General features: G+C 37.5%; 2 protein-coding genes across 12 annotated transcripts in view; one reads left to right on the top strand and one right to left on the bottom strand.

Moving 5' to 3' along the window:
- Nucleotides 1-1576: 1576 nt before the first annotated feature.
- Nucleotides 1577-17584, top strand: LOC113676484 (alpha-1A adrenergic receptor). 11 transcript variants are annotated; one of them, XM_089196373.1, is made up of 3 exons: nt 1731-1876; nt 10472-10601; nt 15695-17584. In XM_089196373.1, the coding sequence occupies exon 3, from the start codon at nt 15728-15730 to the stop codon at nt 16757-16759; it is 1032 nt and encodes a 343-aa protein (XP_089052499.1). In that variant the 5' UTR covers nt 1731-1876; nt 10472-10601; nt 15695-15727; the 3' UTR covers nt 16760-17584. The 11 variants fall into 11 exon arrangements, with proteins under 11 accessions (XP_089052500.1, XP_089052499.1, XP_089052505.1 ...); XM_089196375.1 differs by lacking the exon at nt 1731-1876 and adding an exon at nt 5464-5516; XM_027193145.2 differs by lacking the exon at nt 1731-1876 and adding an exon at nt 9209-9685.
- The window catches only part of LOC113676488 (arylsulfatase B), an 11827-nt gene continuing 9579 nt past the window's right edge, over nt 17565-19812 (bottom strand). The window contains exon 10 of the mRNA XM_027193153.2: nt 17565-19277. Coding sequence (XP_027048954.2) covers nt 19000-19277 — 278 coding nt within the window. The 3' untranslated portion in view covers nt 17565-18999. The remainder of the gene's footprint in view (nt 19278-19812) is intronic.

Genomic DNA, 19812 nt, shown 5'->3' with positions numbered 1-19812 from the left:
ACAAAAGTTTCAGTCTAGAAGCACACCCTGCTCTGCCTCTTTGACCGTCATTATTGTTACGCGTGCTAGGACCTTTCATTCGTGAGGGTTCTCGTTCACCTTGTCAGTGATGTTATTGATAGGTTCAGACCTGCAAAATATTTTGCAGACTACTGGATCCTCCCCTTTGAAACCTGCAGTAGTTTACTTTGATCTAGCCTCGAAGGAAAATCAGCGCTCCCCGTTCACTCGCCCCGGACTTAACAAAGGAGTTATCTTGTTAAAGGCGAACACGAATGATGAAGCACTTTCCCAATTTTTTCTTCGACATTCAAGCGAAATAATGACAGAGTGTTTATTTATCCCTAGTGAAATCCGACATCAAGCCATAAATCATGGTCAAAGTATCTTGTTCAAGAACAAAATATGTCAAGTTTTACAAAGTGAGAAAACTTGTGAGTCACGCGAGATAGCACAGGACGAAATCGCGTGATTCGCGCGCGATCCTCCTTGGAGTTCCACCCGTCTTTTCATTGTTGCCCGATTTGTCTTTTGAAATGTGTTACTTTTAATAAAACTTGTGACTGCAAATCTACGACTGTTCAGTTTTAAAGTTTAATGCGCAGTTATCAATATCAAGAGACTCCACAGAAAAAACAGACGATTAGTCGTATGCCGTCTGTCAAGTCAGCTATTGATAGATGTTTTTTTTTTTCCTGTCTAAACCTTTTTAACTTTTGCGACGATCAAAGGTCATGTTTACGTCTCAAATCATTTTTTTTTAATTGGTTAATCAAGCATAGGTCCCTCATCAGCAAAACATCGCGGTAGGAACGCAAAAGGCTGATAACGAGAGCACGATAAAAATTACTCGAGTATTTTACTTCTGTTCGGGAACTTATAACCGCTTATTACAGTCACCAGCTCTCGCATACCTTGCTCCAGCTTGACTGTGTAAGACATATAACATTGTTTTGATAGCTTACGTTTACTCGCAGCTAAGAGTTTATTACGATTCAACTTTTACGACGTAAGCCTTTAAAGCGAGTCTATACTTCGTCTTTGTCTTCCCAAACTTGTGTTGAGTCAGCAGACAGCACTGTTATCGCGTTAATTTTACAGCAAACACTTGCGCGAGAATATCCTTTGAGCTCTCTGGGCTTCTCTGATCAATTCCTACTGATTGGTTGAAATTCAATTTGACCATTTACTCCTGGGCAATTTTAGAGGAGGGATTTTGAACTGATGCCGACAGCATTTGGCAGAAATGCACGCGGCTAGCCCTAACACATTCCGGAGTCATGTGTCGTTCTTCAAAGAACTTTTAAAACGTCGTTCGGGATTAAAGACTTAGTCAGGCTATGTAGACATAGAAGATTAATGGACGGAAACACCAGGACACCTCATCCTCTTTCTATTTTCTGAAAAAAGTAAGGATTGCGCATTTGTCGGATCAAAACATGTTCCTTACAACAAAACAACTGTATGTCATTTGGTTATTTTAGCTATTCAAAATTTTCGACCTACTCCGAAGTTGCCCAACTGGGGGGTCGGTCACGCTGGTGATTCTTGTGTGATTGCCACTTTCTGTACTCCCAGTTTTTTTTTAGCTCTTAAGCGTTAATATTGACTCACTGAGTTTATCATCTGGCATCTGGTTCGTTTATTTTTTGATAAGCACACATTCAAAGTCTGATTGTTTCAAATTTCTGACGAGGTCACTCCTTTGTCATCGTTGCGATGATAAGTAAGTGATGCCGATTAAATTCCACTCGCATCATTGTTAGTATCAGTCAGATTTCTCTACTCATCCAAGACTTTTGAAGCGGAAGATGCGTGGCGTATTCTGTTAACACAGAAGGAAGACGTGTCGAAGACTGCCGCACCAGAGAACAAGGTAAGCTGCATGTACACGAGAAGCATGTTGCTGCGCAACATGAGATAAACAACTACAATTTTCTCTCTTACTTAGATGATTTAGGGCCGTTCGTTGAACCTTGGAGAACATTCAATGCTGAAGTTTACAATAATTCTGTTTCGGCTACCTTCTTTTAAGCGCATTTCTTATCCTAGAATGGGTTTTTATTCAAACGATCAGAAAGAGGAAATAAACTCAAGAGGGCTTAGCTCGCAAAGTAGGTATAGTTGAAAGTTGGGGGAGTTCATGAGACGGAGAATATTGGGAAGTCAATGAGACTCTTGAAAAATGACATCGGAGCAAGACAAGTTGGTTAATTTCTGTTAGCAGAAAGACTTTGGCGGTTACTCCACAGATGTGTTCATGTCAACCGGCTTCACGCCTTTTAACCTTGTTGAAACTGTGAAGTGACTTTTACCATTTACTCGTTGCAACAACAAGTTATAATGATCAGAGTGAACAACACAGGAAACTGCAAATAGGGAACAACATTGTTTTGTTTGCTTCTAAGGAGTAGTAATTTAATTAATACACGAACGCAACTAAGGAGATTTGAAGAGTTGATATCAGCGTAGAAAACCGAAGAATTTCCTATAACTCTCATTTAATAGAATTGTAAAACAGAATAACATGTCAGAAATTTTCCCTGCCTGCCCATCTTAGTTGGTGTGGTCAATAAGCAAACGCGAGTATCACCAGCGCCAACAAATTTACCGGCGAAGACAAGTTATGCGTTCCTAAAGAAAATCGAGATTCCTGTAAACATGTGAATGGTCAAGACTAATGGACTTGAGGAATGAGGAACATGATCGTAGCGCTAAACTGCTGTTAAAAATGTTTCTTTCAATTTGAAAAATGAACACATTAGAATGAGTCATGTGATGCGATCCAAAAGCGCTTGTTTCATAAATAAAAAATGCATTATTATTGCACCAAGATTTTTTCAATACAACCGGAAAATGAACGATGTAAAATGTGTAAACAAGGAGTGATAAACATTTTTCTTGTTAAAACAAAAGAAATGTTTGTTTCAGGCAAGGTTTCGACGATGAAGCTTCGGATTACTCGGTAGGAACTTGAAAGGTGATCAAAAACTTAAACGTGTTAATATAGTCAACCAACTCCTTTTCTGACAATGTGAGCCTTTCTTGAAAAAGATTTCTCTCAAAAACAAATTAGAGGAAACAGTGTATAAAAGCACTCTATCAAGCTTTTAGAACGCCGCTTAAAACTTAACCGGTGCAGTTATGACAAGCAGGCTCTTTCTTACCTCTTATTTCTTTAATTTGGGAGATGTTTGAATTCAACACCTGAAGTGATCATTAGTATTAAACAACGTTATAATTTAATTTGCTTATGCTAAGACTTCCAGTGAATCCAATTGCTTGCGTGTCTCTTGCAAGATTGCTTCTTATCTCTCCTTGATTAGAAAGCGATTAACTGATCATATGTTGTCGCCTTTGGATCAAAGACCAAGGTCTGGAACGGGTAATTAACGGAAGAATACTGTACACTGTCTCCTAAAAAAAAAAGTTACAGAAACTGCTATACCGCAAAGTCAACTGAAAGAAATAATCCTCGCAGCAGGACTGCAATTGCAGAACGGTGTTGGTTAGAAATTCAAGTTTCTATCCCTCAGCCATGAACGAAATCCACTACACATACAGCATCTATTTATGGCGTTGCAAAAATGATTCTGATAGACACGGTACATTGTACATGAAAGAAAGGGTAGTTAATTGATCAGCACATCTTGCACTTCTGTTGCATTTACGTATTGTTTATTTAGTATCATTGCGAAGTCTGGCCGGAAAAAAGAAATGTGTTACACAGCCCCGTATTTTGTTATCAGACCACGAGCAAATTCTATTGCCCCGAGGCTTGGTTGTATAGATCCTGATAAAATTATTGGACTTCCTCAGCGATTCCACGGTCCTTCGTTTTTTTGTCGATAACTGCGTTGGCGACAGACGATGTACAGATAGAGCTGAAAGGTGTATGGATCAATGTTCTATCTTTTGTTCCCAGGGGGTGAGAAAAGCTATCCGTGGTTTTTGAAGGAGAAGCAGTAGATTTTTTGTAATTTTTTAAGAAAAACAGCTGTGATATAATTAACTCAAAGCTGTTCGTTGTAGTTTCCTTGTTTGTTGGAAAGTCCAGTCCAAGATTTTCTTCTCCTAATAATTTGTCTGTGCTGGGCACCGCACCAACTCATAATTGTTGTTTATTTATTTTACTTCCCAAATTACTCTTGTTACCGGAAATGTCAACGAGAAGTCACGAACAAACTGTCACTATCGCTTTTAATCGAAGAAAATATGAACAAAATGCTAAAACCTCAAAAATGGATGGATCATCTGAAACACATTTTTGTTCGGCCTGCCAAAAAGATTTGTTTTTATTGCGATTGATGGGATTGCATGAGAGGATAGAGGTCTTTTAGAAAGGAGATTATGAAATGGTTGGTTTTTAGTGGCTAATTTATGAAAACCAGAATTTTGTTCGACAGTCACGCTTGTGAATATCAGTGGAAAACTCATCACGCTTTACCTTAATTACTGGCGGAAATGAATACCTTGTACCGACTTACCTGTTGTTTTCCTTCAGGCTGGCCCTTAAAATAGACTGAAATTTTGAATAAATATTGCGATGTGTTGCAGAGGCATATAAAGGAGATAACACAAACAAAAATAAAACAAAACAAAAAAAAAAAAAGAAGAGAATGGCTTAGTGAAAGTGAAGGATATTATGACAGACTTAAAAAATTTAGGCCGGACTTATTTTTTCATTAGGCGCAATTAACGACTTCTAATCGAGGGGTTATCAACAGTTTTTGAATTTTTATTATAGGGGGATGCAACATCAAAGAGTGTGAATGTTTCGGCGACAGCCTAATTGTTAAAAGACCCTTTAAACAACATATCGGTCGAGTTTCCTTCTCTCGTAAATAGCTGCTGACGTTTTGAAATCCGAAACGAGCTTTCTTGTCGAGCTGAGCACGTGCGAGACCGCTATTAATAAATCAAGGACCGCTTATCTTTGGATGAAAAGGCAATATCTTTGTCTGGGGAAAGCAACAGCATTGATAATTCACTTTTTGCAATAAAAGATTTGTTGAAAGGATGCTGCACAAGATCGATTGCTAATTCATAACAAATTTGACAGGAATGGAAAGGAGAGGAGAGGATAAAAGTGGATTGGAACTTGAAATTTGGGCTAAAAGAAATCGTTCACCATGCACAGACCTTAGCCTAACCCTTCTGAAAGACCAATTATCGCTTTCTTGAATTCATATGGTTGCATTCAGTCTAAATGTTTTGATTATGTTTTGTATGTAGTCTGTTGTAGTCCATGAACAGTTGTCCTTCTTCCCCATTTTTTCCCGTGATGCCTTTTATCAGTGATCTCTCGGGTGAAGCATGGGAAAACGCAAGTGACCAGTTCGCAATGTTGGTTTTAAATCTGATTGGTTTAGAGAATGGCGCCAGTTTTCCGGACCAATCACGTAGCGGAGTAGAAATAATTCTACTGTTCTGCTGCCGATTAATTACTCCGGTCCACACTGCAACAACTTCACGACGCATCAGCGACGCAAAAGTTTGGAAGTTGACGAACCAAGGTATTTCGTTTAGTGACAGTAATAAGTAACGTCATTTAAGCGTGAATGAATAAATTCTTCGAATTTCGGCTTGAGATTAGGCGCTTTCTTACTTAACAGACTGCCACGTAGCGCTAGAACTGAGGAAGTTTAAGAGACAAAGAAGAGAAATTAAGGAAAATTCATTTTTCAAAAATGGATTCATGCTGTTATTGTTTTCAAGAAAACTTAAAAGCGAATATTTTCATTCGTCGTAGTGCACGGACGCTTTGCTTAATAGACTTAATGGAATCCTACGCAGCCATAGCGGCGAAACCTTGGAAGAAATTCGATTTAAAGGCTATATACATTTGACATGATGTTGAGAATTTTGCTAGGGGCGTGATGTGTTAACTGTGCGTTTAGAACGTTTAGCACACCTCTTATTAGCGCATCGTGTAAAGGCGTTGTCGATTTCTAAATGGAATTAATAGCAAATTTTTTTGCTGTCGAGGTCTCTTGACCACACAAAGAAAATATAGGAAATTTATCATGCATTAAAAGCGCTTGTGCTGTGCTATTGTTCTGCTCATTACGTTTATTGTTTTACCACGTCCTCGTTGAAAACTTGGGACTTATGGTCTCAATGGAAGTTATAAATGACACCAAATATCCAAAGAAACGACCTGGCTACTGTCGCAGATGTGAAAAGAAAAATGAGTAAGATAATACTAAAAATATCACAATAAAAAATTTACTCCCTTCTTTGAAATCAACGAAATTCTGTCTAGTATTTTTTGGGGAAGGAAAAATGAAAGCAGAGTCTGGCTGGTAAATTATTCACCCTTTTGGGCCTGTTTGATCACCTGGAAACCTGCGAGAAATATGAATTTTGACTCGATGTAGAAAGGTTTCGCCTGGTTCCTGAAAACTCAGACTTGGTTATTTGACAATGAGCCACAAAAATAAACTACTATAGTAAAAAGAAAAAAAAAAGAAAAAAAAAAAAAAGAACGCGCATACATTTTGTTTTCATGAACGTTATCGGATAGACAGTGTTCGAGACAGATGTCGTAAACAAACGTTGATGTGTAATAACCTTCAAATTTTGGTAAAAAAAATCTTGTTTGTCGTTTCGTAACCAGTATCGATAGTGGAGAGAGAGCTTAACCAGTTTTATTTGAGCCAAAATATTTACATTCAGGTGATATTCTTCAACATGAATAAACATTTAGATCATTGCTTTGCTCGGAGCGTTCTATTTTTAGTTCCCTTGTCACCAAGCCGGTTAGCAGGAATGTTTTCCCGGCACTTTCATACGGTAGACCGTTTAAAACTCACAGTCTTTGCCAGAATGGTATACACCTTTTAGCTTTATATTTTATATGAGCAAGTAGCTGTTATCAGTAGACCGTGTAGAAACTCACAGTCTTTGCCAAAATGGTATATACCTTTAGGCTTTTTATTACATATGGGCAAGTAGCTGTTAAGATAATATTATTAGACTCACAGTCTTTGCCAAAATGGTATACACCTTTAAGCTTAATATTATATATGACCGCTCCAGTATCTAAGTAAAATTGCAGTCAGACCAGAATTGAAGCCAGCAAAATGTATGTATTCGGCCATTACATGCGCTTGAAATTGCCTAATTATCTTTACACAGCTGAAATTATTTTACCGGAAAGACATTATTCGAAACTACACTAATCTCTGGATAAAAGATTCGAGCGCTTGAGATTTTTGTCGTAACTCTGCATCTTGAACACGACTGAAAACATTGTAAGTATTTATCTGTTTTTTACTATTTTTCTTGAGAAACAAAAACCTGTAAATCCACAGTTAGTGCCAGGATACTATATCGAGGGCATTTTGCGTGGTTCAATTTGTTTTCCTGTATTCTGTAGACATGTCGGTTTTTAGGAAGTTTCTTAGGGTTTCGGAGCCGCTCAAAAGTCTCGTTTTTTTCCCTGTTTCACAATAAACTCCTTAATTGAATCGACTGCTTCATATATGAAATAAATTGTTTCGCATATCAGCCACTGAGGCACGAAAAAATCAATAGGATGTGGGAAAACATATCTTTGTAAATAGAAAAAAAACAACAACAACATGAATATCTAAATCTTAATGCTATGTTATCTCTATTTTTCCGAGATGATCTATTATTTTTGGCAAAGATTGGTTTGTGGTTAGTTCAAATTGCCAATGCTTTCTTAAAATCGAATAAAGGCCAAAATATTCACTCCACGACCGTTTTACACACTAACAAAAGAGGGACTATAAAATTTGTTTCACTCTTTGCCATGTATTCTGAATAAAATGAAAAATTACTTAATGCGCATCAGTAATAGGACGCAGGCAACCCAACTGACCAAAAATATTTCGTGAGCTCTGTTTTATATTTAACGAACACTAATCAATATTCAAGTTGGAAACTCTTTATCATTTGAATGACATAAATGAAACTGAGGGTTCCTCAAAATTAATTTGTCTTTGTTGGAAGATTCTTTAGGAATTTGATCAAATTCATATCTTAAAAAAAATCTGAAAAAAATCGGGAAAAAAATTTGCCAACGTCATATCAGCCCAATTGTGATGTTTTAGTTATAGAGAAGAAGAAGAAAAAATATTCAATTTAGACAGTCTCGAAGACCTGCTGATATTGCCATGATATTGGAGACATCCTGTCTCTCCTTGGATAATTGAAATAGTTGTGTTAAATGAAGAAAAACAACAACTAAAACGACACCAAAACGACGCCAAACTTAAGCCTCAGAGGAAGTCACGCTGAGTTACATATTCTAACTCTTGTTCTGGTGTTGCCACGGAGTAAAAAGCTGTTGAAATGATATCACTTTCGTCTAGTGTTTTTGACTAAGAAGCCTGGGAAAATTAGGCAATCGCAATATTAATGAAATGATAATAACTCCACATTTATGTGGCGCTGTTTATGTCATCAGATCAAGAGCGCTTCACAATAATTCTACATAATTCTATTCTGAAAGTGATAGAGTGTTTCCCACAGAAAACAAATAAATGTATGAGTTGACATTTTCAATCTTAAAATGTAATCTAATATGCCATGACTAATGTAGATATGTGCCACAAATGAATAAGGTCAATTCTATTCAGAAGCTTATCTGAACAGATGTGTTTTAACAGACTTCTTTAAACTTCAGAAGCTGAGACAAATGTAATTTGGGAGGGAGAACTCAACTGGGGAACTGTTGCCTCGAAGGAGTGCTTTCCCATCCGCCTATGATTGTAGAGACGACTTCACGAAAAGCCCATTGATTTTTATTAAAAAGATTTAGAAGCCCTTGTATCGTACCAAGTTCCCATTGCCTCCTTCAATGCTGCTTTCTTTCGATGTTGTTTTGTGTGGTTTTTTCTTCGGGTAACTTATTTGAATAACAAATAAGCAACACAATTGACCAAGGAGGAGAAAGAGGGGTTTTTTTCTTATTATTTATGCCAGGTTGTAAAATTTGAGAAGTGAAGTTTCCATGTGTGTGTGCATAAGCTCTACTCGCCAGGTTTTGTTTGTGATCATAAATTAACTACTAAAATGATATTCTCTGGCTGTACAACTCTTCATAACCCTTGGAGTTTTTTTTACTTAATGGTTGTGAACCACAAGATCAGTCGACTGCTCACAGTAGGAAATTTTTTAGGTCGATCACAATGATAACCGACGTTTGTCTTGATGTTTGTCTCCGACTCAAGGAAGTAGAAGCAATCGGCGAGTTAGCGTTAATTCGCGCATCAAGCCAAACTATGGTAAATTGCTCGTGTTTATTTTCAGTCGTTATAAAAACATAATTATAGTTGAGTCGCGTAAGTAAACGAGGCTCAGACCATTGAATAGCCGTGAATTTGAATTTGAAAGGTGCCGGCCGCTAATGAGCTGGATAGTACGAATTTAAAATGACAATCCAAGCGATTCGGTTAATGCGTTTCTTTATTACGCGCGTAAGGCCGACCACGGTGTTTACACAAATTGTTACAAATACGCCATTTGAGTTTATGTTCGGCACTTTTGAATTACTTGCAGAAAAAAAAAAAAAAAAGAAAATGAAAACGTGCTCTTTTGCCAATAGAGAAGTGAGAGGAATATCTTTGGAAAGTGGCGTAATTAATTAAGTACTTTGATGGAAAGGATATAATTTTTTTTTCCAAGGACCATTAGTGGATTCCCTCGATTCATGGTGAGTTGCCGTCGGTTTTGGATTCATCTATTCATTAGAAGGTTTAAAAATTTAAGTAGAATGTCTGCTTTTTCAGGTCGCGTGGAGACTCTAATTCACAACTTAAAAATTTGTTCGCTGATTGTTTTCCTCAACTGCGACCATAACACCATATTTCCAGTTAAATATTCAATTCTCATAAATTTCCATTCGCATTTAAAGCTCCATTAACTCAACTATTAAATTCAGGGTCTTAGTCGTATGAACTGCGACCTAATGAGTGCTACAATTCTGCAAATGAAAAAATATCAGATTAATTTTTTTTTTCGTGAGAGATCCACCATTATTATAACGCAAATTTCGCTTTTTTTGACCTTATTGAAAGCGACGCAAAAAAAAAAAAACAAAATAAAAATGGTTGTGTATTTCGTCCTCTTGAAATCTTCTTGAAGTGTTTACGAAGGATTATGTCGCTTTTCTTCAAACAAAAAACTTTTGATGGAGAGCACTTTAGCATGCGAAGGATAATTAAAAAGAGATATAATCTTACACCCCGTAGATATACGCGCTGAAATTTTGTTTTTAATTCCTTAGAAAGGTTGTTTTATAGTTACCAATATGCGACCATTTAATTAAGCTTCCTGCTCCTGTAATTGAGGTTTCGTCACACTGATGTGTCGGCCTGTTATCATTACATGTTTTTACTTCTTGAAACGTGCAGGCAAGAGAGTCTTTAACAAACATCTTTGTTGAATGTTTATGAATGACCATCTGCTTCTACCTGATGATCCATTAACATCTTTCTAGTGGCTGCTATAAAGGGGACGCTTCTTGATTATCGACCCCCTTGGCAAGTTTCCTGAGCGACTATTCTTATGAAAAGGAAGTTGATGTAGCGAAGGAAATTGGTACGGTTTATTCGTTTCCAAGACGAACCGTAAGTTTGATGTTTTGTCGTGCATTAATAAAATCTTTCGTTTTAGTTGTTTTGGGTCTGAAAAGGTTACCTTGTTGCCCCTTTTTCAGTATTTTCAGTGTAAATGAACGAACATTCTTTTGTTTATTGTTCATGTTCTGAGAGTAAATGGAGTTTGCTTACCCTTCACAAGCTAAAATTTGCTTCTAAAATTAATTCTTCCGCTTCAAGCTCGATTAACACGCACCCGAGACAGGTTACAACAAATATGTACCTTTCATTGCTTTTTAGCGATTCAGGTTACACCAGAATCTCTTGATTTGTAGTTAAACATGGCTTTCTTTGTTATTTTCTTAATTAAAAGTGAAAAAGGACGCGCTTCTTATTGAAAATAACAGCACGACAACACAGTTTCATACAAGGAAAGAGCAGCATGGCGATTAGCTTACATGCTTCTGACCTATCAGGCCGCCATGTTTTTGGAATATTTTTTACGCTGTATACCTGAGTTGGATTGTACGACTAAAAAGCGACCATTTCAAGATTCGTTTTTTTTATATTTGCGCTTGTTTCTTTTTTATTGGCAAAGATCTCCCTTAACATTAGTTTCATATTTATCTCCAAAACTCAAGTTCGTATTAGCAAAATGGAGAGGCCATTTTTTGACCTCACATTGCTCGATAATCTATAATTTTTTCGATGTGTTCGTTGCTCAACGTATTTCTGACAATCTATACATGCAAAGAGGCAACTTTCTGGTGAAGATTAATTATAAAGCGGATGAAACTGTGTACATATTTTAATTATTTATAATCATCACTGCTAGAAAGTGGCTAAACAAAGTTTGCGTCGTTCTAATTTTCATCTTCTTTTTTGTCAAAAGAGTAGTTTTCTTCTGTAAGCTTGCCTGATTTAAGTCGGCATCGGTGTTTATAAAAATGTTAAGTTATGTTGAACGTGTAGTTTCGAAGAAAAAAAACCAACCTCAGCTCCGACTCATTACCATATTTGGAAACTGGTTGAAAATCTTCTGATGCGAGCCCCAAATTAAACCACAATGTTGACACTCTTTAATCAGTCGCATTATGTGCTTCTCTGAACCGTAAATTAAAGTTGAAATGTAGTTCTTAATTTGTAATTAAAAAAGACAAGATTATTATAATAGAATCTAGCGATATCTTTACCTGTGTTACTTGTCAGTATGTGTGAAAAGGATCGAACCACAAAAGACAAAGCTGATTACTACATGTTATAAGGTGTGTCCAGCCTCGGAAATCTTAAAAGCTGTTACGTATTTACATGCGCGGAGATTTCTGTCATGTAGAGCGGCATTTGAAAAAGCTGTGGTGTACAGTAACCCGTATTACCCTAAGGTATAGTACACAAATGTAAAGAGATTAACCATCGAGGGTGCAAAGATTAACAAACGTACAAAGTAATTCCTGTTCGTTTATTTCACACTTTCGCAAAATTACTGTTACAAAATTACTGTTACAGAAATCACTTCAGAATCGTATGAAAATACTTGCCTTTTAATTAAGACCTGTTACTTTTCATCTTTTGTCCATGATTTCGCTTTTGTCGCCTACAATATTTTTACCGGCATGATCTTTCGCGCATCCTGTTTCTTGATGCGTTTTAACAATCTCACTGTAGTCAGTTTGCCAAGCAATTAAGCGCGGGTGTTTCGCCTCTAAAAAATTTTATTATATTTACTATTTTTCAAGAAATGTTTCCCCTTTGTGCAATTTTTCTTTGTCGCCGTGATGAAAAGGCTGGGAAAAGCAGATTAATTCACCATTTCGGAGCGTAAACAATCATTGTGTACTGAGCTAAATAATACGAATAAATGTATGGGTTTTGTCTAGGTTTTTCATAAATTTATACGTCAAAGCAAATAATCATTTATTTATTAAGGGTTTGAACTGAAGGTCTCCGTTTGTCGTTCGCGTATAACCAATGATATTGAAGCCAAGCTCCCTTGCTTGCATGAGACGCTGTGGGATATCACTCGAACAATAAGATAAGAAGTTCTAGATTCAATTTAAATTAAGTTTTTTTTTACTAGATTCTTATTATTGAATCAGATTTGATTCTAACAATCGCAATCGAAGCTCTCTGCTAATGGTTCTTAGGAATTTGTTTAACGATAGTGGAGTAAAAAAGAGAACAGGCCGACGGAGGCGTAAGTAAAAATGTTTGGCTGTTTTTATTTTTAAAATACTTTAGAATTAATTCCGTGCATTATCTATGCGAAAGAAACAGCCTTATCTCCTAATGAGGAAACACCGCAAAACTTATGTACCTTTGGAGTAAGTGAAAAAAAAAAACTGGACCTGTCGGGGCACTATTTTACGTCAGACTGCATAGAATTAAACTGATCATCTTTTTTTTATGTGAAGACAAAACAAAAATTTGGTACTCTCGGTATGAATTGATTAACTGTGTTTGAAATATAGGTTACAATTTTTTAGTTCCATTTGTTTATTACCCAAGCTTATCAACCACAATCCATCGTAGCCTATATCAATCTCTTAACGCGTGAAAGAGAGAGACTGATCGTATCTAAGTCTGTCCATGAAGACGTCCAAAGTTTCGTTTCGTGAAGTGTCGGCGTGAATTTATTAGCGCATGGTTAAGAAAAATAATTTTCAGTTCCTTGGTTCCATCCGTTCGGTCAATCTTGCTTATCAAATTACAGTACATCGCAAATCTCAAGAAAAATCTTTCGTAAAAATACCCCATTATCGCCACCTTTCAAGGAAAGATTGATTGAGGTGATTCGGAAAAAGAATTACTTCTATTTTTGGGTTCCATGCATCTCTCCCTTCATTTTTGCTTATCAAGTCAAAGTACATCGTAAAGCGAGCTATCTTTTAATGCACAGAATGATTTTTATTATCAACTGCGGAACGGCAAAGAGATTCAGATTAATATGAAAAAGGTGCCACAAATAGATTTCACAAAAGAGATATCTTACAGGATAATTTCCGTCTTTAAATCATTGATTATGGTTTCTGAGCTATTGTTGGTAATGCTATTAATAAAGTTTGCATAAAAGCTACTGGATTTACTTTAATCCTGTCAAAGTATTTGCGTTTGTGATTTCTGTCATTAATTGCGTGCACCGAGTTTCAATTTTTCATAAATTCGTCTGCGTTTCGTTTGAGCCGATTCTTTTTCTCGACTCAAGATTCAACACTAATCGTATTTGAAGTCAAGAGCCAAAAATAATTTAACCCGCCGCAAAGGTTAGTTATGTTCATATCATAGATTTTCGTGCGCAGCCTGGATAGGGGAGAATCACAGTAATCATTACAAGATAACACGCTTTCTTTAGCTCTTGCATGTATGTCGATCATGCCATAAATATTTGTCAAGGACCTTATCTTCGGTGTTTCCGATCAGGATGAATTTTGTAGACCGATCCGACGTCAAAGCCCATACACCTCCGCCAGTTTTAGGCGTCATTCATGTGGGGAGAAGATTACGGAACACATAAGGACGTTTGAAACCAATTTTTCAAATGAAGCGGATGTACTGCAAGAGCTGCAAATGGCAAAGCTTTGTCGAATTTTCTGCACGTTATGATGCCACAAACAACTTTTGTAAGCCACTTCAGCTTTCATTTGGCAAGAGTGCTTTGATTTTGCTTTGCGTGTATCAGGTAATTTATCATCTTCTTGCGATCATCAAGTAATATTCAACGATCGGTAACCATTGATTGATAAAATCAATTTCTTTGAAGTACAGTTTTTGAGCAGTCTTATCTTTTAACTGCTTGAATTAAAAGCCTCGCAGCTTGACTTACCTGTTGACTCCTACTGAGAGTGCGGAATCTAGAGAAAAGCGAGCTGATGCAGATCAGTTTGGAGAAGGAAAAGATTTCAACACTGAGTGAGTCATATTCGAAGTTCAAACTCTTTTTTATTTTGTCGCTATTGCGTTATTGTGATGTCCTTTTGTTCCCTCGCAAATTCATATTAAATCAAATTCCTCCTGTTTGTAGTCTGGCTTCAAAGACACATCGTCTGTTCAGTTTACATAAGCTCTGTGTTATGCCCGTCAAAATGGAAAAAATTAAGAGCCCAAATGTCAACATTCAAAGTTTACTTTTCGCTGCACAGACCTAAAAGCAATCTGACATCGATGTTTGAAATGAGAACATATTATGCAGGAAGGGTTTGCCAAATTCACCTAACACCTTAAGTGTACGAGCACGGTGAAAGCATTCAAGTGTGAGAAAATAGGATACTGGGGTCGGAAAAGAAAACAAACATTGCCTTTACATTTTAGATATTTACCAAGGTTCATCATAACAGACTTGTCTTTACTGGAGTAAATATCTGTCTGACAGAGATCATGTTTAGTCTTTGATTTTGCATTGCTGGGACCTCGTTTGAAGAACAAGGATGTCTTTTTGATTTTTCAGTGATGAAAATTTTCAACTAATTCATAATAAAGAGAGATTCGAACAGACTTCTTTATTAAAGTATTTCTCGCCTGAACCACTGTAATAAGGTTGAATTCACAAACAAGTGAGATAAGAAAGTAAATTGGTTTCTAAGCCTATTCATCTCGACAATAAGATTTCATCTCTATGCAATTTTTGATAGAATTATCATATTAGATTGATCTTTACCCTTTATTGCTGCAAGCGTTTAAAATTAAAAAGCCTTTTAAATCTCGTTGTTCCACCAAAAGCTTAATGTGAATGTTTTCCGTCCCTTTATTGATAGCCATGGAGTGTTGACCTTAATTGATTTAGCAGTTTAAAATCAGTAATCAAAGAAAAGGTGTAAATTAGCTTTTAAGGTATTTTGAGCCTTTGGGGTTTCCTGAAACCAATTATTACCTAAGCTACGAAAGTGCTTGTTGACCTCGAAGTTATTTCCATAGCTGATCAAAACAGAGATTATCTCGTCGCAGGCTGAGCTTGTTCAAAGATAGAGAATGAGTAAAATGTCTTTGAGCATCTGGAGACTTTACTGAACACAGTACGTTGAGGAAGTTGGTCCATTTTTCTAAGTTCCTTTCATTATCAATGTTTGTATTTATTCAGTTATGCAGATGAGGTTGACGTTTAGCTTTTGTTTCGCTTCTTGTTCACACAGGCGCATCAAAGGCACCGGTGGTAGGTATTCAACATGTCTGAGGCAGGAAATATCACAAGTGCTCCCCCTACTGGCATAAATCCTACACCGAATAGCATTGTTGCAGCTGTTTTCGTCGGTATATTGATCTTGGTGACTCTATTTGGAAATGTTCTCGTCTGTATCAGTTTCTACACTTTTCCCAACCTCAGGACGATCTGTAACTATTTTATTGTTAGTTTAAGTGTGGCAGATATTTTGGTTGCTCTGCTTGCTATGCCTTTTTGGCTCATTGTTCAGCTTAACAATACACTGTGGCCATGGCCTCGGTTACAAGAGGGGTTGTATTCCTTCTGGAGCTTCATCGATATTTTCTGTGGTACAGCCTCCATTATGAATCTTACAGCGGTCAGTATCGATCGAATGTTGGCAATCGTGACACCTTTTAAGTATCCAAAGATATTAACTACGAAGAGGGTCTTAATTATCCTCGCACTGGTTTGGTTGTACTCAACGACCATCGCATGTCTACGACTGACCAATTGGCAAAGCTACGGCCTTTTTGCGGCCTTTGCAAGTTTCTTTCTTCCCTTGTCACTTGTAATCGTGATGTACACTGTCATCTTTATTGTTGTCAAAATCCAAGTGCACAGAATCGGATCAGCTGGAGGCAAGGAACACGCTAACGAGATGAAGGCAGCAAAGACCATCTTAGTTGTCATTGGCGCTTTCGTCGTTTGCTGGCTTCCATTTTTCGTTATTGTGGTAGGCCATGCAACAGACAAAAACTTTACTTACCCCATGGAAGTTTACAACATGTTCAAGTGGATGGAATACTTAAATTCGTGTTTGAACCCTGTGATATACACTTGTATGAACCGCACATACAGGCGAGCATTCAAGCGACTCTTTAATCGGGTTTATCTTGAGCAAACTGTAGGGAACAGCCGACGGGGTTCCTCTGTCAGTATGTACCTTAGTAGACGAGGATCTGCAATCGGTGGCTACATGAGCCAACGTAAGCATCGTGGATCTATCGCCCATACTGCTGTACCCAACATGGAGGCGATCGAAAGTGAAAGTTAATGGCACAATTTTTTCTTGGTCTCCTGGTCTTAACGGTGGAAAGATGAACTACGTGTAAATATTTCCGAAAAAAATTCAACAGTAGCGCTTGTCATGAAAAAAATTTCCTGTGTTAAATTTAACCATAGTTAACTTCTTCTGTAAACAAACCTCTTCAAATATTAACTACCAAATGCAGTCGCGACATTTGAGAGAAATGAGCTTTATTCGACGAAAGTGAAAAATAATTCAGTGGGAAATTGCATAATGACCACCACATTCACAAATTTGTATGCGGTGCAGACTCCAAAAGGCTTTAGTTGTAAGCAGAAGACCACGAACAATGCTAAACGCGCGAACAATTGGACTTTGTTTACGAATACGAAAGAAAAGAAAAGAGTTACTGCTCTGGCTACCATAAGGAATGTGACAACTAGAATATCCAAAATTTAAGATGGAATCTACGATATAATGTAACAGTAGAAGGATAGGATAGAAGTCTTGTGGGTAAATTAGAACATAGTTGTTGACCGTAGTCGCAGAATTCTCTTAAATTAATGTTGTAGAAATGTGAGGTTATTACACCTCCTCCTACTCCTCCCATCCACAATCACAGATTTTCCGTGTAAAAGCGAGCTAAACTTGGGTTGGCCGATCCTTTTTAGAAGCCGAAAATAAGAACAGTTTTCATTTTAAATCAAATCAATGGTGTACTGTTGAGCAATTCGACAGGAAGTTGTTTAACAACAAATTAATCGGCCTGATCATTAATTAATTTTGCCTTAAGGCTTATCAAGTACTTGTCACCTTATTGTTTTACATGAATAAACAGATTATCAAGGGCTATTTTTAACGTCTCTTTTCCAGTGTTGAATTTGAAGTAACCAATTCACACATATATGCAAGGATTCCTCCTGGCTCCATTTTGAAAACTACGATTGTTCGAAAGGTCTTTCAGTTTCGAAGCTAGCTTCCTTTCGCACCTCCTGTCGCAGAAGGGTGCAATTAAAACTGAGTGGAAGATGCAAATAACAGATCTACCTTAAATGAAATTCATAAATGGTGTGTTGAGCTTACTCCTAAACAATCACACCGTATAAACAGTGTGCCAATTATACTGCTAACCAGGTCTACCTTCTAATCTTAGTTCTCACTCTGGTTATTCAATTCTTGCTTAGCTGGGATTTTCATTTAAGGGGTTAGTATCCTACGTTTTAGATATTAGCCCTCACTATTGAAAGTTGAGTAAAGAATAGTCGCTCTTAACAGTCGATAATTTATGCACATTTACGTTGCTAATTTCCTAGGCTATAGACGAAGGCCAAAGGCTAAGGATTACTGAGAACCTCGCTTATAAGCACGAAGAAACTTCGAGCTTGGTGAGAGTTATGTTCTACCTTAGATGTATTTGCAGTTGCAAACTCGTGACCAGGACTCAAACCTTTAAAATCAGAAGCAACTATGTAGCTTTCCTTTTTTTTTGGAATGTCTGACAGGAAACAGATGATGGGAGCAGAAAACCCGCTATGTCCCAAAGGGTGTTATGTGGAACAGTTCTACATTCATGAAACTATGTCAACAACTAGGAAAGATCTCTGATCAGATCCTAATAGTTAAAGTTTTGACGATGAAATCCCAGTACATCGCTTGGGTTCTAGTCAGAAAAGTAACGGGCCAAGTTCAGATAAACATCTGCGGTTAGATCGATGTTCTTATTCTCTCTAAAGAATAGTCTGGCTGGCGTCCATCGGGTCACCTCATAGAACTTTACAATATCATTTCTTTTGTAATAAAGCACATGAAAATATTGCGCGCTTCTGGTTGGCTTAAAACGAATGCATTCTCATTTAACGCGTGTGTAAAGTTTTGACACAAATGCAAATTACAAATTGCGCGCGCACGCTTTCAAAATTTCGTCTGTCTTGACTTTCTGTAAAGTTCTTTTATGTATATTATTAACAAGTAAAGACATGATTTCGAGTGCTATTTGGTGTTAATATGGACTTGAAAAATTTACTCGTGCTTATTAACAGCAAATTGCACTCGAAATCATGTTATTACCTATACTAATATTTTGTTACAATAGTATATACAATAGTATAATGTTTTTTGAGTACTCTTGATGAAGCAGGGTAATGAACCACGTCCATAAAAGCCGTCTGTGACTCCAACATGTGGATACTGAGGAATCAAATGTTACACGTCTCCGTCTGCAACCAGACTTCATTGACTATGAAAATATATCTCTTCATTTAACTGATTTACAGGGTTTGATTGGAGTATACCATGCGATGTAAACCAAGCTGGACCTGTTTTGCATGCACTTCTTTACAAGCACTCTTTGCAGAAAAGTACTCCGACTTATCTGTGAGAACTTCCCAGGGACCCCAAAAACTATTAAAATTTTTTGGATCTGCTTTCGGGCTGATCATTGGATAAACAACTGGCAGCGCCGTGCTGCGGTAGTAGTTAAGCCTCTCTTCCAACTCCTGAACCTTGTGTGGATAGACATCTGACACATCTCTGTATTCACAAGGGTCTGAAAAACGAGAGTAAATACCACCTCAAAGTTTTACCGAAAAGGGATAGAAATAGGTTTCGATTTAAAGCTGTAATTTGTAATCCTTGAGGCGTTCATTTTGCCGGAGTGGCGTTAAGGGTCAAGAAACTTGTCAGACTAGGTTGGGGAGGGGGGAGGGAAGAGAAGTCCACCGAGGCCGTGCTACCCTCTGAAATCATTCTGTTCTTGTTACTTCAAGTAAACGAAAGCGTTTGATAACTTAACTGGTTTAAGACACACTCCCCTGAAGAGTGTGATTAGTTTGTTATTTCATAACATTCACTTAAAATTATCATATTTGATTGGTTCTCGCAAAAAACCGACCAGAATTGCGTTCCACACCCTCCCCTCCCCGTCGTAACTATCGCCTCTAATGGCGGGAGCTCTAAGTAAGCCGCGGTGACCAGCCGCGGTGACCAGCCGCGGTGACCAGCCGCGGTGACCAGCCGCGGTGACCAGCCGCGGTGACCAGCCGCGGTGACCAGCCGCGGTGACCAGCCGCGGTGACCAGCCG

The sequence above is a fragment of the Pocillopora damicornis genome, chromosome 2 (genome assembly GCF_964200805.1).
Source record: "Pocillopora damicornis chromosome 2, jaPocDami1.2, whole genome shotgun sequence".
Taxonomy (NCBI): Eukaryota; Metazoa; Cnidaria; class Anthozoa; order Scleractinia; family Pocilloporidae; genus Pocillopora; species Pocillopora damicornis.
The sequence above is the reverse complement of the archived record's forward strand: the minus strand, read 5'-3'. Positions and strand labels throughout refer to the sequence as shown.